The sequence below is a fragment of the Vanessa atalanta genome, chromosome 4 (assembly GCF_905147765.1).
Source record: "Vanessa atalanta chromosome 4, ilVanAtal1.2, whole genome shotgun sequence".
Lineage (NCBI taxonomy): Eukaryota > Metazoa > Arthropoda > Insecta > Lepidoptera > Nymphalidae > Vanessa > Vanessa atalanta.
In genome coordinates this window covers 521,097-540,472 of record NC_061874.1, presented here as the reverse complement: position 1 = coordinate 540,472, position 19,376 = coordinate 521,097, and the positions used below count along the sequence as shown (strand labels likewise).

General features: G+C 35.5%; 1 protein-coding gene across 1 annotated transcript in view; it reads left to right on the top strand.

Annotated features, from left to right (window-relative positions):
• The window catches only part of LOC125077612, a 40,849-nt gene extending 21,924 nt beyond the window's left edge, over nt 1-18,925 (top strand). Inside the window, exons 3-8 of the mRNA XM_047689588.1 lie at nt 1,288-1,558; nt 9,648-9,931; nt 10,341-10,697; nt 10,884-11,253; nt 12,216-12,407; nt 15,630-18,925. Coding sequence (XP_047545544.1) covers nt 1,288-1,558; nt 9,648-9,931; nt 10,341-10,697; nt 10,884-11,253; nt 12,216-12,407; nt 15,630-15,766 — 1,611 coding nt within the window. The 3' untranslated portion in view covers nt 15,767-18,925. The remainder of the gene's footprint in view (nt 1-1,287; nt 1,559-9,647; nt 9,932-10,340; nt 10,698-10,883; nt 11,254-12,215; nt 12,408-15,629) is intronic.
• Nucleotides 18,926-19,376: the final 451 nt, after the last annotated feature.

Genomic DNA, 19,376 nt, shown 5'->3' with positions numbered 1-19,376 from the left:
TTTATCACGAAATAAATATTTATTTTGGAGTCCATTGCCATTCTTTGGACATTCATATGTAACTATTGTATATACGAATGGTTATGTCTTTACCCAGTTGCACTCGAATGATTGGGCGAATTCAAATCAATTCAAATTATGCTGTATTTGAATAGGCTCTTAAAACCCTTGAATCGTCATTCTGTAGAATTGAGTTATGTGAGATATCAATTCGGATTGCAATTTCAAATAACCGTCAAGAAACTCAATAGTCACTCTTTTTTAGAAATAATATAACACAGTTCAGACTTATTATAAAATTTAATCTAAATACCTTGTGTGGAAATAGACAAACACTATTGCCCTTTTGTACTGGGTGTTTTCTTACCACCCACTCATCAGATATTTTACCGCCAAACAGCAATACTTGTTGTTTCGTTTTTATTGGTGAACTAGTGTACCTACAGGCACACTTGACATTACAGTACTTAGTTTCCAAGGTTGTTGGTGAATCAGCGGTATAGGAAATGTTAAATATTTCTTACGGTTCTAGTGTCTATGGGCGGGGGACACCACTTATCAGTAGGAGGCAGTTTTGCCGAGTACATAAAAAAAATATAATGTTAATTCGATAGAATAATGTCTGAAGAAAACGATCATTGTGAAAAAAAAAACTAAAAATATAAATAGAAGTGATTGAATCAGGTGCTGTGCATTCGGGTATTGTAAAGATAAATAGGGTATCTTTTATTGTACACTACGCACATAAAAGGATACTGTAAGGTATAAGGGTACAATAAGGTGACTTTATCCCTTAATTGCGATTTTTTCCAGACGAAGACAGAGGGTTAGAAATTTGCATAAAAAGAAATAGGCAGGTGGTGCAATAAAAAATATGAGTACTATCTATAAGTACATATAAAATAAATAAGTATACATGAAATTACATAATGTACAATATATATAACTGATATAACTATAATTTAACAAAATATTTCTATGAATATAGCAACTACAGGTGCCCTTGACTTGATATTTAGCATAGTTACTCCTTTCGCGCCGGAGACGCACGTGATCGGATAGGATCACTATGATAGGCTTTTCGGCGGACTTCAAGGGCGGAAACGGAGGGAGTGAATTTTGTATGAATTTTACTGTAGAAAATCAGAACGGGCAGCTAGTAATAATATATATTAAATGTTATTTTGAAGTATAACGCTGAATACAAAGATACAATTTATAAAGCGTTATTTAAGAAGACGCTGTTGTAGCGATGTAAACACAAGTGTCGTTTTGTATTTGTTTCAGTTTTCAACGCGTTCCCTCGAGCCGTCCTTCGGTTTATTATTTAAGGACCTGCTGGACGACCTCGGCGTCCACACGACGGGCGCGTCATTCATCGCCAGCACGCTCGACTCCGTCGTGAACTTCTCGGGTTTCTTCGTGGGCCCTGTGATAAAGACATTCTCGTATCGGAAAGTCTGTTTCGTTGGATCGACGATATGTGCACTGGGACTTCTCTTCACCGCTCCAGCCAACAGTATAGGACATATATTGGCCACGTACAGTATATTGGGAGGTAAAGTTTATTTTTATACATTATATTATACTTCACGTCATGTCAAGAAGTGTTAATGCGTTTTTCATTTGATTTCATATCAAAGAAACGGGTTTTAACCTGCGCCCCTTATACATAAATAAGAAATAGTGCGCAAGGTGTTATCGCTTGTTTTATAGCCGTTTTCATAAACAGTGTTCGGTGAGAAGTTTGGTTAAAAAACTGTTAGGAACATTAAAAAAAAATCATTTCTTGATATACGTTAGATTTAGTTAATTTCTATATTTAATCAAAATATACTTTATTCAAGTAGGATTTTGAATCGTCATTTAACAAACTATATTAAGTGAAGCTACGACCGGTTCGGAATGCAGATTCTACCGAGATGAACCGGCAAGAAACTCAGTAGTTACTATTTTTCAACATTTTACAAAATTACAAAGTCACGATAGTTAAATATAATTATATAGGTATGTATGTAATACATCCTGCCTGGAAGTCAACAAGTATTAGCTCCACGCTTTTTTATCATCTATGTAGTCTTGTATTGAATAATATACCGTATTTTTTTACAAATGATTTCAATTTATGAAACGGCAAAGTTAAAAATGTCTGAGGTATTTTATTATAGAAACGGATACCTTGACCCAAGAAAGATTTATTAACTTTGCGAAGTCGGCAACTTGGCGCCATAAGCTTATCCTTACTTCTCGTGCACATACAGTGATTATCACTGATTCTATCAAATTGATCAATGTTACTGTGAATATACATAATACTATTGTAAATATATTGTGACGCAACAGTGAGTTTTCCTACTTTGTTAAAAACTTTTATATGTAATATGTAAAATAAAAGGTTTCTGACGCTATGTTACTTCAGTAAACCATTTACGATATAATGTAAAAATCGATGACTTCTTAATACAGCAACAAGTATATTTAATATCGTACGAGAAATAGCTTTCAGTGAAATAGCCTCGAGGTAAACGTGATTCCCCGGAGCCTGATCGTCTGTCTGTTTGTTTCTAAGAATTTATCCTGAGTGTAATTTTAGGTATAGCAGTGAAGTCATGTGTTGAACTGTGGAAATATTGGATAGTTAATGATGACTAATGGTTTGCGATTACTTTGATAACTTATTATGACTTGATGTAAGAGTCTGAGCTACAAAGAAGTATTACAGTTATAAACGTGCAGGAAAATTAAAAATTAATTAAATCAAAACAATTGAAATATACAGCAAGGACACATGACAAGGCGTCCGTAGAGATTTGTTATTTTTTTTTTATAAAAATAAATAAAAGGAATAAGAATTATCAGAGTCAGTGAGAGTCGATGAGCGATATCTAGCAATTAACTTGTATAAGCCTTGGTTTTGTTATTCTAAAATGTACCTAAAAAGAGAGAAAACCTCTCCATTTGTTATAAAACCTCGTGAATATAATATTCGAGGTCAATGAACCCAAAAGAGACGAGAAAATAGCCGAGATGGTCCAGTGGTTAGAACGCGTACATCTTAACCGATGATTGCGGGTTCAAGCCCAGCCAAGCACCAATTCATTTTCATTTGCTTAATTTGTGTATATAATTCATCTTATGCTCGGCGCTGAAGGAGAACATCGTGAGGAAACCTGCACGTGTCTAATTTCAATGAAATTCTGCCACATATGAATCCACCAACCCGCATTGGAGCAGCGTGGTAAAATATGCTCCTGACCTTCTCCTCAAGGGAGAGGAGGCCTTAGCTGATGCTATATCTATGCTCTTACAAAACCAACCTTCAACAATACCATCCTGCTCGTAAGTCCGCTAAATCACGAAGAAGTTATTGCCGGAAAAAAATCAACAACTTTAATTGGTCCGGCTAATTCGAACTCCGGACCATGGAATCTGCAGCCGTTTATAAGCTTTCACGTGTCAGTGTGATGAAAACCTTTACTCAGGGTGCAGAGTCCAGTCGTAGTACGGGGACGAAATAAATCAAGCTATACGCGTGATTCATGCACAGACGAACAATATTTTTAATTGTATATTTGCAATCGGTATCGGTTTTTTTAATATCGATACCGATCGGTAATCGGATATTTTTAATATTATCTTTAGTTTTAAATTCTTTGTATTGTATGTATTTTGTATAGCTTTAAATCTGTTTAAATACCGGTTTATCAATTAAATTTTAATATCAAAGAAAACTATTAATATTATTTTTTTACATTTTGCTTATACTTATCTTAAATATCTTTCTAAAATTATAAAAATCGATCGGATCGAAGGTTAGTCATCCACGCCAGAACTCCTGAACCGAAAGAAATTCAGCAAAGAGATAGACTGTAGTCTGGAATACCACATGGGTCACTTTTTAATCTGTAACAGTACAAATGATCTGTAACCTCACATCACACGAGGACGGTATTTCGTACGAAAAATAAATTTGTAAGCATTAGGTATAATGTTACGCAATTTTTATATATAAATACACGATTCACATAAATTCCTCGAATACCACAATGCGTGCTCATCAGTTATCCTCATATTCCGGAAACTATTAATTTGTATACAAGTATTCATCAGCTTAGTATTTGAACTTCGAACATCGCATTGTAGTCCTCGGTTAGCCTCGAGTGAAACTCGGTGGCATCTAACTTCTAAGGCATAGGTTATCCGGATCACACGATAACATGAAAGTTATATTTGAATTTTAGTCATAACAATACTTGCACGATCAATTAATTTTCAATATCATTAAACCTGGTAAAGATATTTTTTTGTAGACCACTGTAGAAACAAAACAAGAGTTATTTTATCTTAATATATGTTAACAAGTTGCACATAGGCGCCCAGCTGTTGTGGCGTAATAACTAGTCCCAAGTTCGTAAACTGACTTCTGATTATTTTTTGTATAAAGTAGGTCGGGCGCGCCAAAGGAGCGCATTCTTTTTTTAAATAGTTCCTGCAACAAAGTTACGCTGTTCGAATATTATAAATTGAGTGTATTAATTATTATTGGACTGTTCTTTATTTTATAAAACCTACAAGTGTTAACAGATAGATTAGTTTGCCGTTACGGTAAACGGCAAGACGCTCTCTTATGCCCCCTTTCCCCAATCCCTCTCGACTCCCTTGTGCACGTGGCAGCGTAAGCCGATTTTTGTACCAGTGATTATGGGCCGATGGCTGCTTATAAAAAATCGGTTATTGTCTCGTTTTTAAGAGCTCCATAGATGTGCAATAAATTAAAGAGAATTATTGATTGCAATTTACTAAATTGTTAAGATATAATAAAGAATTCATTTTAAAGAGCGGATAAAAGTTACTGGCCGGCTAGAGAACGGTACTGCAGCTGTATTAGAAACAAAAAGGAAAAACGTAACCAAAATTTAAATAAACTGTTTTCAACATACTCTAATAAAATTATAACTGACTTTTTTATGGCATTTGTTGGCGGACGTGCATATGGGCCACCTGATGGTAAGTGGTCACCACCGCCAATAGACAAAGGCGCTGTAAGAAATATTAACCATTCCTTACACCTTGGGAACTAAGATGTTATGTCCCGTGTGCCTGTGATTACACTGGCTCACTCACCCTTCTAACCGGAACACAACAATACAGTTTACTGTTATTTGGCGGTAGAATATCTGATGAGTGGGTGGTACCTACCCACACGGGTATCTTTTATATAAACGCGAATTTTCGCGAGAGACCCACTAGTATAATATTATTGTAAAAATAAATGAAGTATATTTTCTAATATCGGTCAGAATTATCGTCTGTAAAATTTTACACATTATCGAAATAAAGAAAGTTTTAAATATCTTAAAGGTAAAATAGCATCAATGTTCTCACGTTACATTTTCCTTGATTTGATTTGCAGCGTCTATGTAGGAAAGAATGTCACAAAAGGGGTTTCATTAGTTGAACGTAATTAGCATGGTACGTTTTATTTGAGTCGACTGTTCTGTCTGTAAAGTAAAGGAAATTAAAAATGTTGAGTACTAAAAGATTTGGAAAAAAGTCTGTACAGACTGGGGCATTTGTGTTATTATTTCTGCCTGAGATTACAGGATTCTTGTTCAGGATTAAGGTACAAAATATTAAAATATTAATGAATAAAAATAGCGAACCTTAGTTACGGTAACCGAAAAATCTTCACCGTATATATTAATTTTCTCTTTTTATTAAATGAGTACAATTTCGCTTCGTCTGTTTTTTTTTTGTTCTGGACTTTTTTGCTTATCTGTTTTAGGCTAGCTTGATTGCGGAGACACACTGTACAATGGTTTATTTTTATTGATGTTATGTCAATATGAAATTTATATCTCATAAAATCAAATAAAGTATCTGCGTTATAGATATGTCCCTTACAATATTTAATAACAGCTATTATTGAGTATTGTTTTAGTATTTTGCATAATGGTCGCACTCCGCTATCAGCATGTAATATGATGTAATTGAGAATTGAGATGAAACAGGCCGATTTTAAAAAAAGGGTCCCTAATCACTCGCCCTATTTACTCTTGTTTATGTACAATTTACTTTTACATTGAATATTAGTTTCTGCCCGTGCCCCCTAGTTTCAGCACGAGCGTGGGGTAAGGGGTTAGGTGCCCCACGCCCGAGCTTTCTGTGTCCTTGAAAACGTGTATGCAAAGTTTATTGATGATGGATCGAGTAGTTAAGACTTAAAAGCGTATGAAACATATTTTCGCTTTTATAATATTCATAAGGATATTAAATAGCAACATGAAAAAAATGAATTATTGATTTTGATATATGTTGCATTTTAGGACTCTCGGTAAAATCTCGCCATCGTATTTAAAGCAGCGAAATTTGTTATTTTATTTTTGAATATTCGGAATCAATGCCATTTGATGTCTACTTGATTACATTTGGCTGTATGTCCGATTATGTATCATATAAGATTTTATCATTATATATTCTTTGTTATGCAACCTAAATTCATTTTATGATACCGTAACCCGTGATTCACTTACAATGACGTACGAAGTAAACACGGAGTGATCGCGAATCGTTCTTAATTGATTTTTATCAAAATCGTACTTCATAAATGTCTATTGACAATATCTTAGTCGTTGATATATTATGTTCGACTTCAGAGATAAACAATCAATACAGATAGTATCATATAATAAAGTAGTATTCTTGACACACAAAAACGTCCTCCTTTTTTATATATCACTCGATGGCTCCCGTGATTTCTTGCACGAGCTACACACGTGCCGATTAGATGACTTGCGAATATCGATATGTATTTTAATTTCTTTGAATTCAATATCAAACTGGATAACTAAGACGTCATACAATAGTGTGTAAATGACATGCCTTCTTAATACATAGGTACTTTAAACTGTTAGTTAATAAAGCTTCAGAATCCGAGGTCATGCGTGCATCCAAACTAGATTTTTGTCAAGAATTATATTTTACTTGTTGGTAGGGCTTTGTGCAAGACCGGTCTGTTTCGGATTTTGGTTCCGGCTTGAAGGATGAGCTAGTGTGTAACTACAGGCACAAGGGACATAACATTTTAGTTTCAAAAGTTGGTTGCGCATTGATGTTGTAAGAAATGGTTAATATTTTTTATATTTACGAAGTGATAATCAGGCGATAATGATGTGACACATTTGCTCGTCCGCCGACGTATACCAGAAAAAAAGGATTAGTAAGAAAGTACGTAAAGCTAGATTATAGATTGTTAGAATGAGGGAATAAAGAATGCATCTATGCTGCGTCGGTACTTTTGTTTAGTTAAAGAATATGTCTTTCGCACCTAGAGAGTCTAAGAGATTGGTCGTTGAAAGTTTGGGAAATTATAGGGTTCTCATAATCTGTAATTTACCTGTAAATGTCATAGTTTAATACTTAAGACTTCTAATCTTGGAGTTGATGAGAGAGAATGAAATAAAGAAAACTATGGTCGTAATTTTTAACATTAAATATCTTGACTTGACGAATGGGAACCGATTATAGATCTATTCAGTCATGAAGGTATGCACTTCCACGTTAAAATATTGGTGCTTAAATAAAATATACTTAGTAATATTATTGTAATTTTTATTTTTTGCCGTCTTTACTCTCAGTCAACTCACTCACACTAAGATATCTAGTTAGCATGAGCGTCACTCATACTAATGCACGTCGATAATTTAACATGGAGGGGCGCGCCTTCGCTACCAAATATATGCTAGTGTGTATGTGAAGTGAGTGACCAGGCGAATGGCGAGGCGAATAGCGACACGAATGTGTCAACGGTAAGCTCATCACTCGCCTCGCCACTTATCACGTCGTTTGTGACGCTTGCGTCGGGAGCGCTCTTTGGACGCGAGTCAAAGGGTGGAATGGCGAACTTTGACAGTGTATCCGTTGTGATTGTTCATTGGAGAATAATTGTTTGAAATAATCTAGATGTTTCTACGGTCTTGTCCTCGTGAATTGACTAATGTCTAATCTAGAATTTGTATCATTAATTTAAAGCTGATATAGTATAGTTACATTCGGAAATATACATAGATTAAATTATATTATTAAAGAAATACACCACGGATTAGGCTAAAAAGATGACGTTGTGCATTGTTTGTTTTGGGCACCAATTAATACACTGCTTTGTGTAAGCACTCACTCTTGTCTCCTTGAATGTCCATCGTACGTTTAATAGAGCGGCAAGCCGTATCGTGACCACAGGCGTATTAAGGGCTAACTAAGTGTATCAAAATAAATATCATAAGAGCAAGCGCATGACACTGATGATAACAAAATTGATACCAATAAAAGGTTTTTTTTTATTGCAACAATACAATGATTATATCTAACATAGTATATACTAATTGCAGACTTCGCACAATCCCGAAGATTTTGAGTTTAAAACAATTACTTCTGCTGCGTCACGAACACCTGATCCAAGTTTTGAAATGAAAGCCATTAAATTCCGTACAAAAATTTTACATGAATAACTCTGATTAAACTGGGCGAACTTAAATTATGAGACCGAAATTTAGTATTCCTTTCTATTTCGCCACTTATATAAATATATGTATCATAAATGTATGTATGTATTTGTAATGAATATATATATGTCTTTTTTTGTTTTTTTTTTTTTATATATAAATTCTAAAGATAATGAATATATAGCAAAGCGATATTGGTTATATTCTGCGTCACAATAAACAATAAATTTATCTGGACTGGATTCTTGGAAAAGTCTCAATTGCATCTCTGTGTTCAGCGACGCTAATAAAAAAATTCAAAGATATTGAATAAAAATACGGTTCAATAATAATCCATAGTATTTTCAAGCTTACGATAGGCTTATTATAATTAGGCTCACGTGGAGGATACTTTGTCATTATTAACCAAACAAAAAAAATATGTTTCATATTTAATATGTATATATGTGTATGTTAAACACACACAACACAACGCATATCAGTGTGTATATCGTTTGTATTAATTTAGTGTATAATATTTCCAATGCATCTTACAAAATAAAATTACCTTTCAATACTTCTCCACTGGACGCGTAATTTTAGTAAAAAGGGGGTGCAAAGTTATTGCTTCAAATATATAAAGATGTTTTAAATGTTCACAAAATATTTAAACAAAGATGCAATTGAATGACGTTTATATTAAAACACCAACAATTCGACTGTCGGCTTTAAAACGATTCTGTGCATGCATTGATAATTCATGGGATTAATTTGGAAATTAATCCCATGAATTTATATTAATTTATTGTATAAAAAAAAAGAGTAACTACTGAGTTTCTTGCCGGTTCTTCTTGTTATAATTTACATTCCGAACCGGTGGTAGCTTTACTTTAAATAGTTCGTTAAATGACGATTCAAAAGTTCTTGTAAAAGCCTACTTGAATAAAGTAGATTTTGATTTGGATATTGCTAGGATATTTAATGAATAAAAATAAGAGATGTTATTATTACTAATTAAGTACTGTTAGAATTAAAACAATGGTATTTTATTGACTGATAAGAAAATGACTCATGAAGATATTCGATTGAAATCGTTCCATAGCAATTTTTACATACATAGTTACAGTATTTCACAGTATATTTAATGTGAAACATGTTCTCTTCCAGGGTTCGGCGTTGGTTTGGCATCAGCGTCATCGTTTGTCTCACTCAATCATTATTTCTCGAAGAAGCGTGGGCAGGCTGTTGGCCTGTCTATGGCTGGTACAGGGTTCGGTCTGATGGTCATGCCTCAACTAGTCAAACTGCTACTGAGTGAATACGGGTTCAGATGGACTGTTATTATATTGGGCGCTCTGGCTTTCCATGCTGTACTTGGATCATGTTTACTTCAGCCTGTCAAAAGACATCTTATTGATGCGCCAGTCGACTGTGAGATGCAATTAGTAAAGGTTAGTTCTTTAGGTACTCTAAATTCTATCACCACTAGACTCATATCGTGTACAATAATTTTTATATTAAACTGGGTTTTTTAGTAATAATATTGCTAAAAAGGTCCTCATATAAAAAAGTAACAGTTAAAGTAAAAGTAACGTAAAAGTAATTTGAAAAAAAACCGTTCCATGAAATATCTTTATCAGATACTTTATACATAATAAGAATTTACATAAAAATTCATAGAATCAGTTCACGAATAACAGTTAAATCAGCGTATATCAAAATAAATTAAATATATAATAAATAACAATAACATATAAACTCCGATTATTTAAAGTTTGTTAATTAAATAAATAAATAACTAAGTATACATATTCTTAAATAAAACCAACAGTCGCTTTCATTATTATTATTTTTTCTTAGGAAATGGAGTGTATACACGAAAGTGACGAAGAGGCTGATGATAAATTCGAAATAAATCCGCTCGTCACGCATCCGATGCCGAAGTTGACCAAGCAGAGGTCCAACGTCAACATGAACCACCCCTCGGTCCGGACCGTGGGTCTCCCGCGGGCGAAGACTTGCGACAAGCCGCTCCAAGAGTTCGACGGCACGACCAACCCGATCGCGGGGCTGACGACCGCCGCGTCGGTGGCCGCCATGCAGCGCGTCACGTCCAGCAGCAGCATGACCGAGGCGGCCCGCAAGAGGAAGGTGTCCGTCATATCCAATATATCCAACATGGACTTCACCGGGAGCTACTTGCAGCTGTACCTCGATGTAAGTATTCACTTTTAAAACCAGTTTTTAATTGAGCTTGATAGCGAAATACTAGAGTAGGTTTCAATATAAATTCTTATCCACTATTAATCAATCCGGTGTTGCAATTAACCCAATAATGATTACTATATTACATGTTTTTTAGTATGACTATTGAAATTCGTAATTTTTATGTCTTTATTTCAGACAGTAGATGACGACACATTACAAATGAAAGCGTTCAAGAAAGTCGAGCAAGAAGTACAAAAGAAGCAAGGCTTCTTTAGGAAGTTTATCGCGTTGATGGACTTGGATTTGTTAAAAGATTGGTCCTTCTTAAACCTGCTGCTGGGCCTGTCGTTGTTCTGGAGCGGGGAACTACAGTTTAGGATGTTGACACCATTTTTTATTAGGAGCTTAGGATATAATATGAACGAAACCGCATTCTGTTTGTCCATGACGGCCATAACTGACATCGGAGTGCGCTTGGTATTGCCGCCCATATTCGACAGGCTCGCGATCACTAAGAAGATGATATTCTTTATTTCGGCTTTCTTCTTAGCTGCTACTAGATCAGGTGAGTTTTCTTTTTATTTATATAAGTAAGGCAAACTGGCATGGGCCGCCCGAACGACTGGCACTAAGAAATATTAATTATACCTCACAATGCCAACCAATGCGCCACCAACTTTGGAATTATGTGTTTTTTATACTATAGTTTGATATATTCCTAACACGACCTGGATATTTTACTCTTATCTCGTCCAAAGACATTTCACTTTAATAAATAAGTCCTATTTATTTAAAAGTAACTGTTAATGTGATTGGTATAACTACAGACACAAGGGATAACATGTCCGTTCCCAAGGTGGCGCGCAAGTGCGAGGTAAGGAATGGTCAATAATGTTTACGGCGCCAATGTCTAGGCTGTGGTGACCGCTTAGTGGCTCAGTTGCCCGTCCGCCTACCTGTGATATAAAAAAATATATATAAAAAACGAATTAATAATCGTGTTAATAATTCGGGTCAAATGTGAGATTATAATTTAGAGCGAAAGCGAAAGTTTATAATTTATGTGGCACTTAAATATGTTTTGGCGCAAGGATTCTCGCCCGTTACGGATGTTTCATTGCACGTTACTCAATTTCTATTAAAAGAGTAACGATAAGAAACATTATGCAAAACTAGTTTGCGCATGAGTCGATTTGGCGCAGTGGTTAGAACGCGTGCATCTTAACCGATGATTTCGGGCTCAAACCTAGGTAGGCACCACTGAATTTTGATGTGTTTAATTTGTGTTTAAAATTCATCTCGTGCTCGGCGATGAAGGAAGACATCGTGAGGAAACATGCATGTGTCTAATTTCAACGAAATTCTGCCAAATGTGTATTCCACCAACCCGCATTGGAGCAGCGTGATGGAATATGCTCCAAACCTAGGAGAGGAGGCCTTAGCCCAGCAGTGGGAAATTTACAGGCTGCTAATGTAATGTATGATAGTACCGCTGTATTTTAAAATACAGACTTCGTCTCGCTTCAGTTCTGGCCGAGCAGTCGGAATGGGTGCCGCTGATGGTGTGGCTGTCGATCTGCGGGTTCTTCCGAGGCATGTGCCTGAGCAACTTCACGCTGACGATATCGGAGTACTGCCCGCTGGAGAAGCTGCCGGCCGCCTTCGGCCTGCACATGGTCAGCAAGGGCGTCTTCGTCGTCATCATCGGGCCGCTCATTGGTGAGATACTAAATTTATAAATTAATTGTCATTTCAAACCAAAACCTCAGTTTCCGAAATCCACAAAACAACCGAAACCCCAAACCTCATCCCTGTCTATTAAATAGATACTCCTAGCAACTCTTCAAAGTGACCCAAACGACTTCAACATAAAGACCTTGAAGGAAGATAACGAGAAGTCCCTCAAACCTGCTATCCAGTCACTCCTTAAACCTTAAATGCAGCCATACAATGGGTTCCAACAACGACGGTCTCATCAACATTGGCGATCGAGAGTCTTTCAAGTGACCAAAAAGGTGTATACACCCAAACAATTACTGCGAGACCCAAAGCAGACATGGGACAAGTCAAAGCGCCGACATTCAAACAAGTAGTTAAACCTGTAGGTCACATAGTTGGCTATGTGTTGGCTACGTCTTCGTCGCGTATGTGGCAAGCAACAAAAGCAACAAAAAATCTCATAACAACATGTCATGGCATCTCATCTCATCTCAGGCGCATGACAACCAGCTAAAAGGGCTGTTAAAGGTGAAAATCGAAGAAACGGAAGTTATTATCTATAACAAGGACATCTCAGAGCTCATAAAAGGAAAAAAAAGATGATTTGTCATATGGCAGCCTTTAATGCGCCTGAACGCATCACAACCCTAGGCGAAGATGAAATAAGGCGCTCTGTAAATAAAATTCCACATGATTCCACAGATGAAAATGATTCAGGCTCGCTAAAACCTTATAAATGACGGATAGCGATCCTCCTAAGAACTGGTGGAAGTGCCAAAGATGACGCGGGTAAACGGAGTACCAGTTAAAAGCCCCCACCATAATAGAGGTGAGGAAAGACAAGAGATGAGAGAGAATAGCCTGGCGGGATCAGACGCGGCGAAGAAGATAAAATAGTGTTGATCCTCGCGAATAGCATAATAGAGCAAGAGCAAAAACAATGAAAACAGCTAATAGTCGACGAGGCACTAATGGACCACTTAGAAACCATCGTGCTCATATTGCGTATCTTCGAAATCCGTGAGATTTTATTAATGGGAAATGTCAATCTACTCCGCTAACATTAACGGAAACAATCTCTTTAATATGTATACAGCCAAATTTCTTGTCCACCATCTCACAAGAACTGTGGACACACAGATGCGCAATGGACGTCACGTACTGCGTAGTGAATTCTACGGAGGCATACATCCAGAAAAGTAATAATGTCCCTGCATCTAAGCCCATATAGTGGCGTTGCTATCCCCAAGTCTAAACTCTGAGCTGGACTTACATCCAACCAGAGAAAGCATACAAGTCCAAGGGTACGACAATGGACAAGGATAATAAATAAATATTGGACAACATCACATACATTACTCTGATCCCAATGTAAGTAGCTAAAGCACTTGGGTTATGGAAAATCAGAAGTAACGACGGTACCACATACACCTTGACCCAAGAAAACATAGAAAAACTAATTAACTTTTTCTACATCGACTCGGTCGGGAATCGAACCCGGGACCTCGGAGTGGCGTACCCATGAAAACCGATGTACACATTACTTGACCACGGTGGTCGTTAGATCCAACAGTCACGCAACACATGGGACACAAGGACTGGATTACGAGACAATTTGGCTAAAGATTCCGTGCTGCAGCAGATCCCATCCACAGAGATAGTACTTCTTGGCGATTTTAATGCCCACCATGTCAAATGGCTTGGATCACTCACTACCGATCATGTGGGTAGATCTGTTCTCGACTTCGCTTTAGCATATTATTACAACCGCTCAGACCTATAGCCATTACCTCCTTGTTCTCAAAAGTAATGGAGTCCATTATAAAGTGCCAGCTCCTGCTGTATCTAGAGGAGTACCAGGTGATTAGCGATCGCCAGTACGATTACCGTCAGTGTCTCTCAGCCGGTGATCTTCTGATTGCAGTTGAGAGCAAGGGGGAAGCATTAGAAGCCAGTTCAGACATAGCGAAAGCCTTCGATCGCGTGTGGCACAAAGCGCTTCTTTCGAAGCTTCCTTCATATGGGCTTCCAGGGAAATTATGCAATTGGATCACCAGCATTTTGGCAGATCGTAGCATCAAGTTGACGAAAACCAGAACAAATTTGTGTCTGAAATTGACTCTTCGTTAAACAAAGTTTCGGACTGGGGCCGGCTAAACCTAGTCCACTAATCAAAATCAATCAAATCCAAAAAGATGCAAGTGTGCGCGTTAACTGTTAAAAAAATCTCCATTTGTCGTATCTCCACGATTTGAGAACATGTCGATGGCCACCGCTGCTAGTATCGATATACTTGGCGTTGATGTTTCGAGCCTCATTCAATTCCGCGGTCAATTGGAAGGTAAAGCCAAATTGGCATCAAAAAGCTCGATGCGCTCAGCAAGGCGAGACCATGCAGTGGTTGCGATTTCGAGTCTCATCATAACATTCGTATTTAATACGAACACTGGTGAAGAGAGCGCAAATCTAAAATGGTCATCCACTGTAGAGATGATCCTATAATGAGTAGACTGGCCGAATGCTATCCTAAGGAATCCAGAATCCCACGAAGACTAATAACATCTCTTTACTTCTAATGCAGACAAATATTTACTTTATCCGATAATTTCAAAATCCCGGACTTTAAGATTTTTTTGTTTTTTTTTAAGGGTTCACCCCTTCACTTCCTTAAAATTATAAAAGTAAAAAACTTTTTTTAATAACAAGCTATTATTTAAACGCGAAAAAAAAAAACTTACGTACTTGTATTTACTGAGTATGAAAATTTTAATAGATATAATTATTCACATTAAATTAGAATTTGGAAGTAAATTTCGCGACAAGCTTTTATATCATATAAATTGTATCAAATGTGAAATGACGTTACAAGTTAACTGTAAAAGTATTTTTTTTTAAGCGATATTAAATAAAAGCTTGTTTTTAAAAAGGTTTTTTACTTTTAATTTATTTTTTAGTTTTTAGTAAATAAACTCGCATCCGTATCATCAGGGACACCTTTCACTCGATACCCATTTTGTAAGAGGGCACTAAAAATAATCTCGGGTGTGCCGCCATGCTGGGTTCAAAGTGACGTCACACAGCTAACCACGCACTGTCATCCCAACCGAACGGGTATACAGAATTACAGCTCGATCGGTTAAAGATATCTCCATTTTAAAACTCGACTGCCCGAACTCGAGCCCTAACGTCCCATAACAGTTAGGCCCCATTAAACCTGTGCAGGCTACGTGCGCGACTACACGGGCAGCTTCGCGACGTGCATCCACGTGCAGAACGCGCTCATCATGTCGTGCGTGCTGGTGTGGGGCGCCGAGTACGCGCTGGCCTTCACGCGCCGCCGCAAGCTCGTGCAGATCTAGCGCCCGCTGCTGATGCGGCTCCTGCCTCGTTAGCGTTAGGCTCGAGACTTCGCTTTTTTTAGTTCCACCGGCTCCTGTGGCAAGGTTTAAAACGGTTCGGTGTGATTCCATGACTCGTCGGATTGAGTAGGCATTTGTATCTCTCTTTTTAGAAACGTTTTAGATGACTTTTCTAGGTATTCATTTTACTATGATATTTTTAGACGACTGTACGTAGAAATTTAGATTACTCCTTGCGTAGACTCTTTGTCTGTTGTTCAAATAATTCGGCGCCAAGCGATTGTTTCAGTAAAAAAAGCGAGAGAAAATGTAGGATCCCATCCTATGAAATATTATTGACATTGGTAATTAAACGTCCTTTAAAGATTTAAAGAAACAGTCCATAAACGTTCGATTTAAAAAAAAAAAAGTTACAACTTTTTCATAGTACTTTCTTTTACAATCGTTTCCGTAGTCGACATACTTCCAACGAGTGACATTTATCAGTAGTGAACTTCTCTCTAATCGTTGACAATTGTTACGAGTAGTAAACTAAGACTGTAGAACGAATGAATGATAGGAGTGAAACCGCAGCGTTTCAATCCTGTAAAAACCTGACATAAAATATTATATTTTTTATCTTTATTAATAGAAGGCTATTCACAATCTGTGTTATTATTACCAGAATTAATTATTTTTTAATTGACTTTTTATGCGTTGTTTTATTATAAGATCTCATTAATTGCAAAATCATTAATTGTGTTAATAACACATTTATTTGACAAAATGATTTTAAATGATGCGTTATTATTAAGTTCAATTTTAGGCAGTTACTTTGTAGTTTAACGGGCGGACTAGTGTAAGATATCATATAAATAGTAAAGATTTATTTGTTTGTTATCGATAAACTATGAAACTACTGAACCGGTTTTCATAATTTCTTAACAATCGATTATTCCATTTCCACTTTATTCCACTGCGAATAAGATTTTTTTATTGTATAATATTTATACAACATAAACTGGATTTCACGCGGGCGAGGCCGTGGGCAGAGCTATATGTTAATATTGCGTCGAAGATTCTAGCATAGTACGATCAACGTACAAGAGCGAGTCGTATCGAATATTTGTATAAAAAAAAAACACATTTGAAGTGGCATTATAATGCCGCGCCTTTGCCGTTGATAACTTTTTTTGGGTGTTGCTTTGCAATTAATGATTTCTTGCAGTACGCCGCCAATTATATAAAATATAATAATTGTTTTCATACTGTTAATACATTGTTTAATTAATTGGAAAATGTATTCAAACAATGATTCTAATTAAATATAATTGCAAATTGAAATGTAATAATAATCTGCCAAATTTTTAAACTGTTTAGTTAAGTTCTTTATATTCATGTTATAAATATGTAAACAATATTTTATTGTTATATTTCAAACTTTCCGTCTTCCAAATTTTTTTAATATCGATGTATCGACGTGGGCTTTTCGACATGTGATTTTAGCGACCAAATAGTATACTAACTTTTGATAAATGCGTTATTGTACTTAGAATATAAAAATATTATATGCCATTTTGACATTTGATCTGTCATTTTAATATTAGGCATTATATGTAATCTGTACTTATTATAATCATGCAATCAATTAATGAAATGTGTGTGCCAATCTTTGTAAATAATAATACTTATATTCAAATGTAAACTATATATTTTAATATTTGTATGGTTATACATGACATCGTGAATGGGAAGGATTACATAAGTCATTGAATTATTATTTCAGTGACTTGTACGGTTATGCTGTTTGCTGATAATTCGTATTGTATTGAAATTTAGGTTTCGTTTCTGTATTAGTGTCAGTAAATATCCATATTTTTCTAATTCTAATGAACTTTTTAACACTTAAGCTTGTCACCTTGAGAAGTATATATAATTTTTTTTTTTTTAATTATTTTTTCTTAACGGACTTATAAGTCAGAAACATGTTAGTAGTAAATTAGAAAACATATCAAGTAAATAAATACATATGTTGTTTTTGTAAATATTAAAAATGTTTATCACATCAATTATGTAAACAACTTAACGTGTAGTTTATAACATTTTTGTTATATATTTCATCCATGAAGATGAAAAATTCGAGAATTATAACGACCAGTAACATGGAATGTTAAATTTTATTCTATTTTAAATCATAATAGTAAATTAAATGGCCATATCCTTAAACGGTAGTACGTTATTTCGAATTTTAAATAGTTGTTGTAAAATGACAACTAAATTATTGCCACTTAAAAAAAACTAAACAGTGATGTTATAACAGTTAGTAATAAAACGTATATTAATATGATTTTGTTTCTACTTCTTACAACATTATCAAGTAAAACTTCCGTTATTATTATTAAAAAATAAACTTAGTTGAATTAAGAATGTTATTATGTGGTTAGTGATATTTTAAATGTCGACATTGTTGGTGTATTTTGTATGAGGACGAGTTTTAAAAATCGAATAAATGAATGTTTTGTTTCATTAAAAAATATGCACTAATTGTTTAAGAGTGTTATTATTGCTATACATGATGTTATTTAGAACAGTCGATTTATTTTCTCCGAGTTTAGTAACCAAATCATATTACAACATCTATTTATTTTAGAAAAAGCGAATTTAAGAAATGTATGTAGTAACTGTCAACTGTCTCGAAACATATAAATACATTTCGGTTTACTGTGTGAATTCGAAATACAGTTTCGTAGTGATATCTCTTTGTCAAGGTTAAAATTCATTGGCGACATAATCTGTGCCCTGTCGGCACAACTAAAAACCACTAAACTAATTCACTGTCAAAATTTTATTATCCCATTTACGTGACATTGCCGAAAATCTGTGCCGTCACAACTACTAACCGTTAACTTAAAAAATTATATCTAATCGAATACAAGGGGTGGTGAAGCGATAGTGCAGTTTATTTAATTACATTAATCACATTCGATATCGTTGTCTCGAGACAGTTGCGGTTCAGTCACCTCAAAGGTTAATGAATTATAGAGATAACTTTACATTGGATGGTGCGTGCTGCGAAATTGTCTGTCTAGATATCCTACAAAATATATAACTGTACAACTCTTGTAAACTAGCAAGACTTTTATAAAGAATGACTTAATCTATTAAAGTACTTATTGGTTACCTTTAAATCTGTTTTATTTACCTAATTATATTAAGCGGTAAGTGGTTGAATCTATTATCTAATGTCTGTATGGTACAAGCATGTGAGTGCATGTGTGTGTGTGGGTAGAGGATTCTTATTATATAATATAACATATAGTTTAAGCCCGTCACTAATAAACTTCAAGAAAAAAACACGATTCTATGCATAAGAAGTGCTAATTAAATTAACCCTTATTGCAGGAACCGCTTTGCTTTTTTGTATACAAGGCTTTATTTAGTTTCACCTGTCCCGATGTTTTACCGATTGAGCTGAAATTTTGCATATGTCAAACGCTTGAGAATGCAATATTATGATGACATGGTGCTGATTTGATGATAGAGCTGGAAGGTGGCCATAGGTGAATTTCGCAATGAAACGACACAATCGCATCGAGCTTGGGCTCGTTTGAACCGAGTTTACGAGTATTTT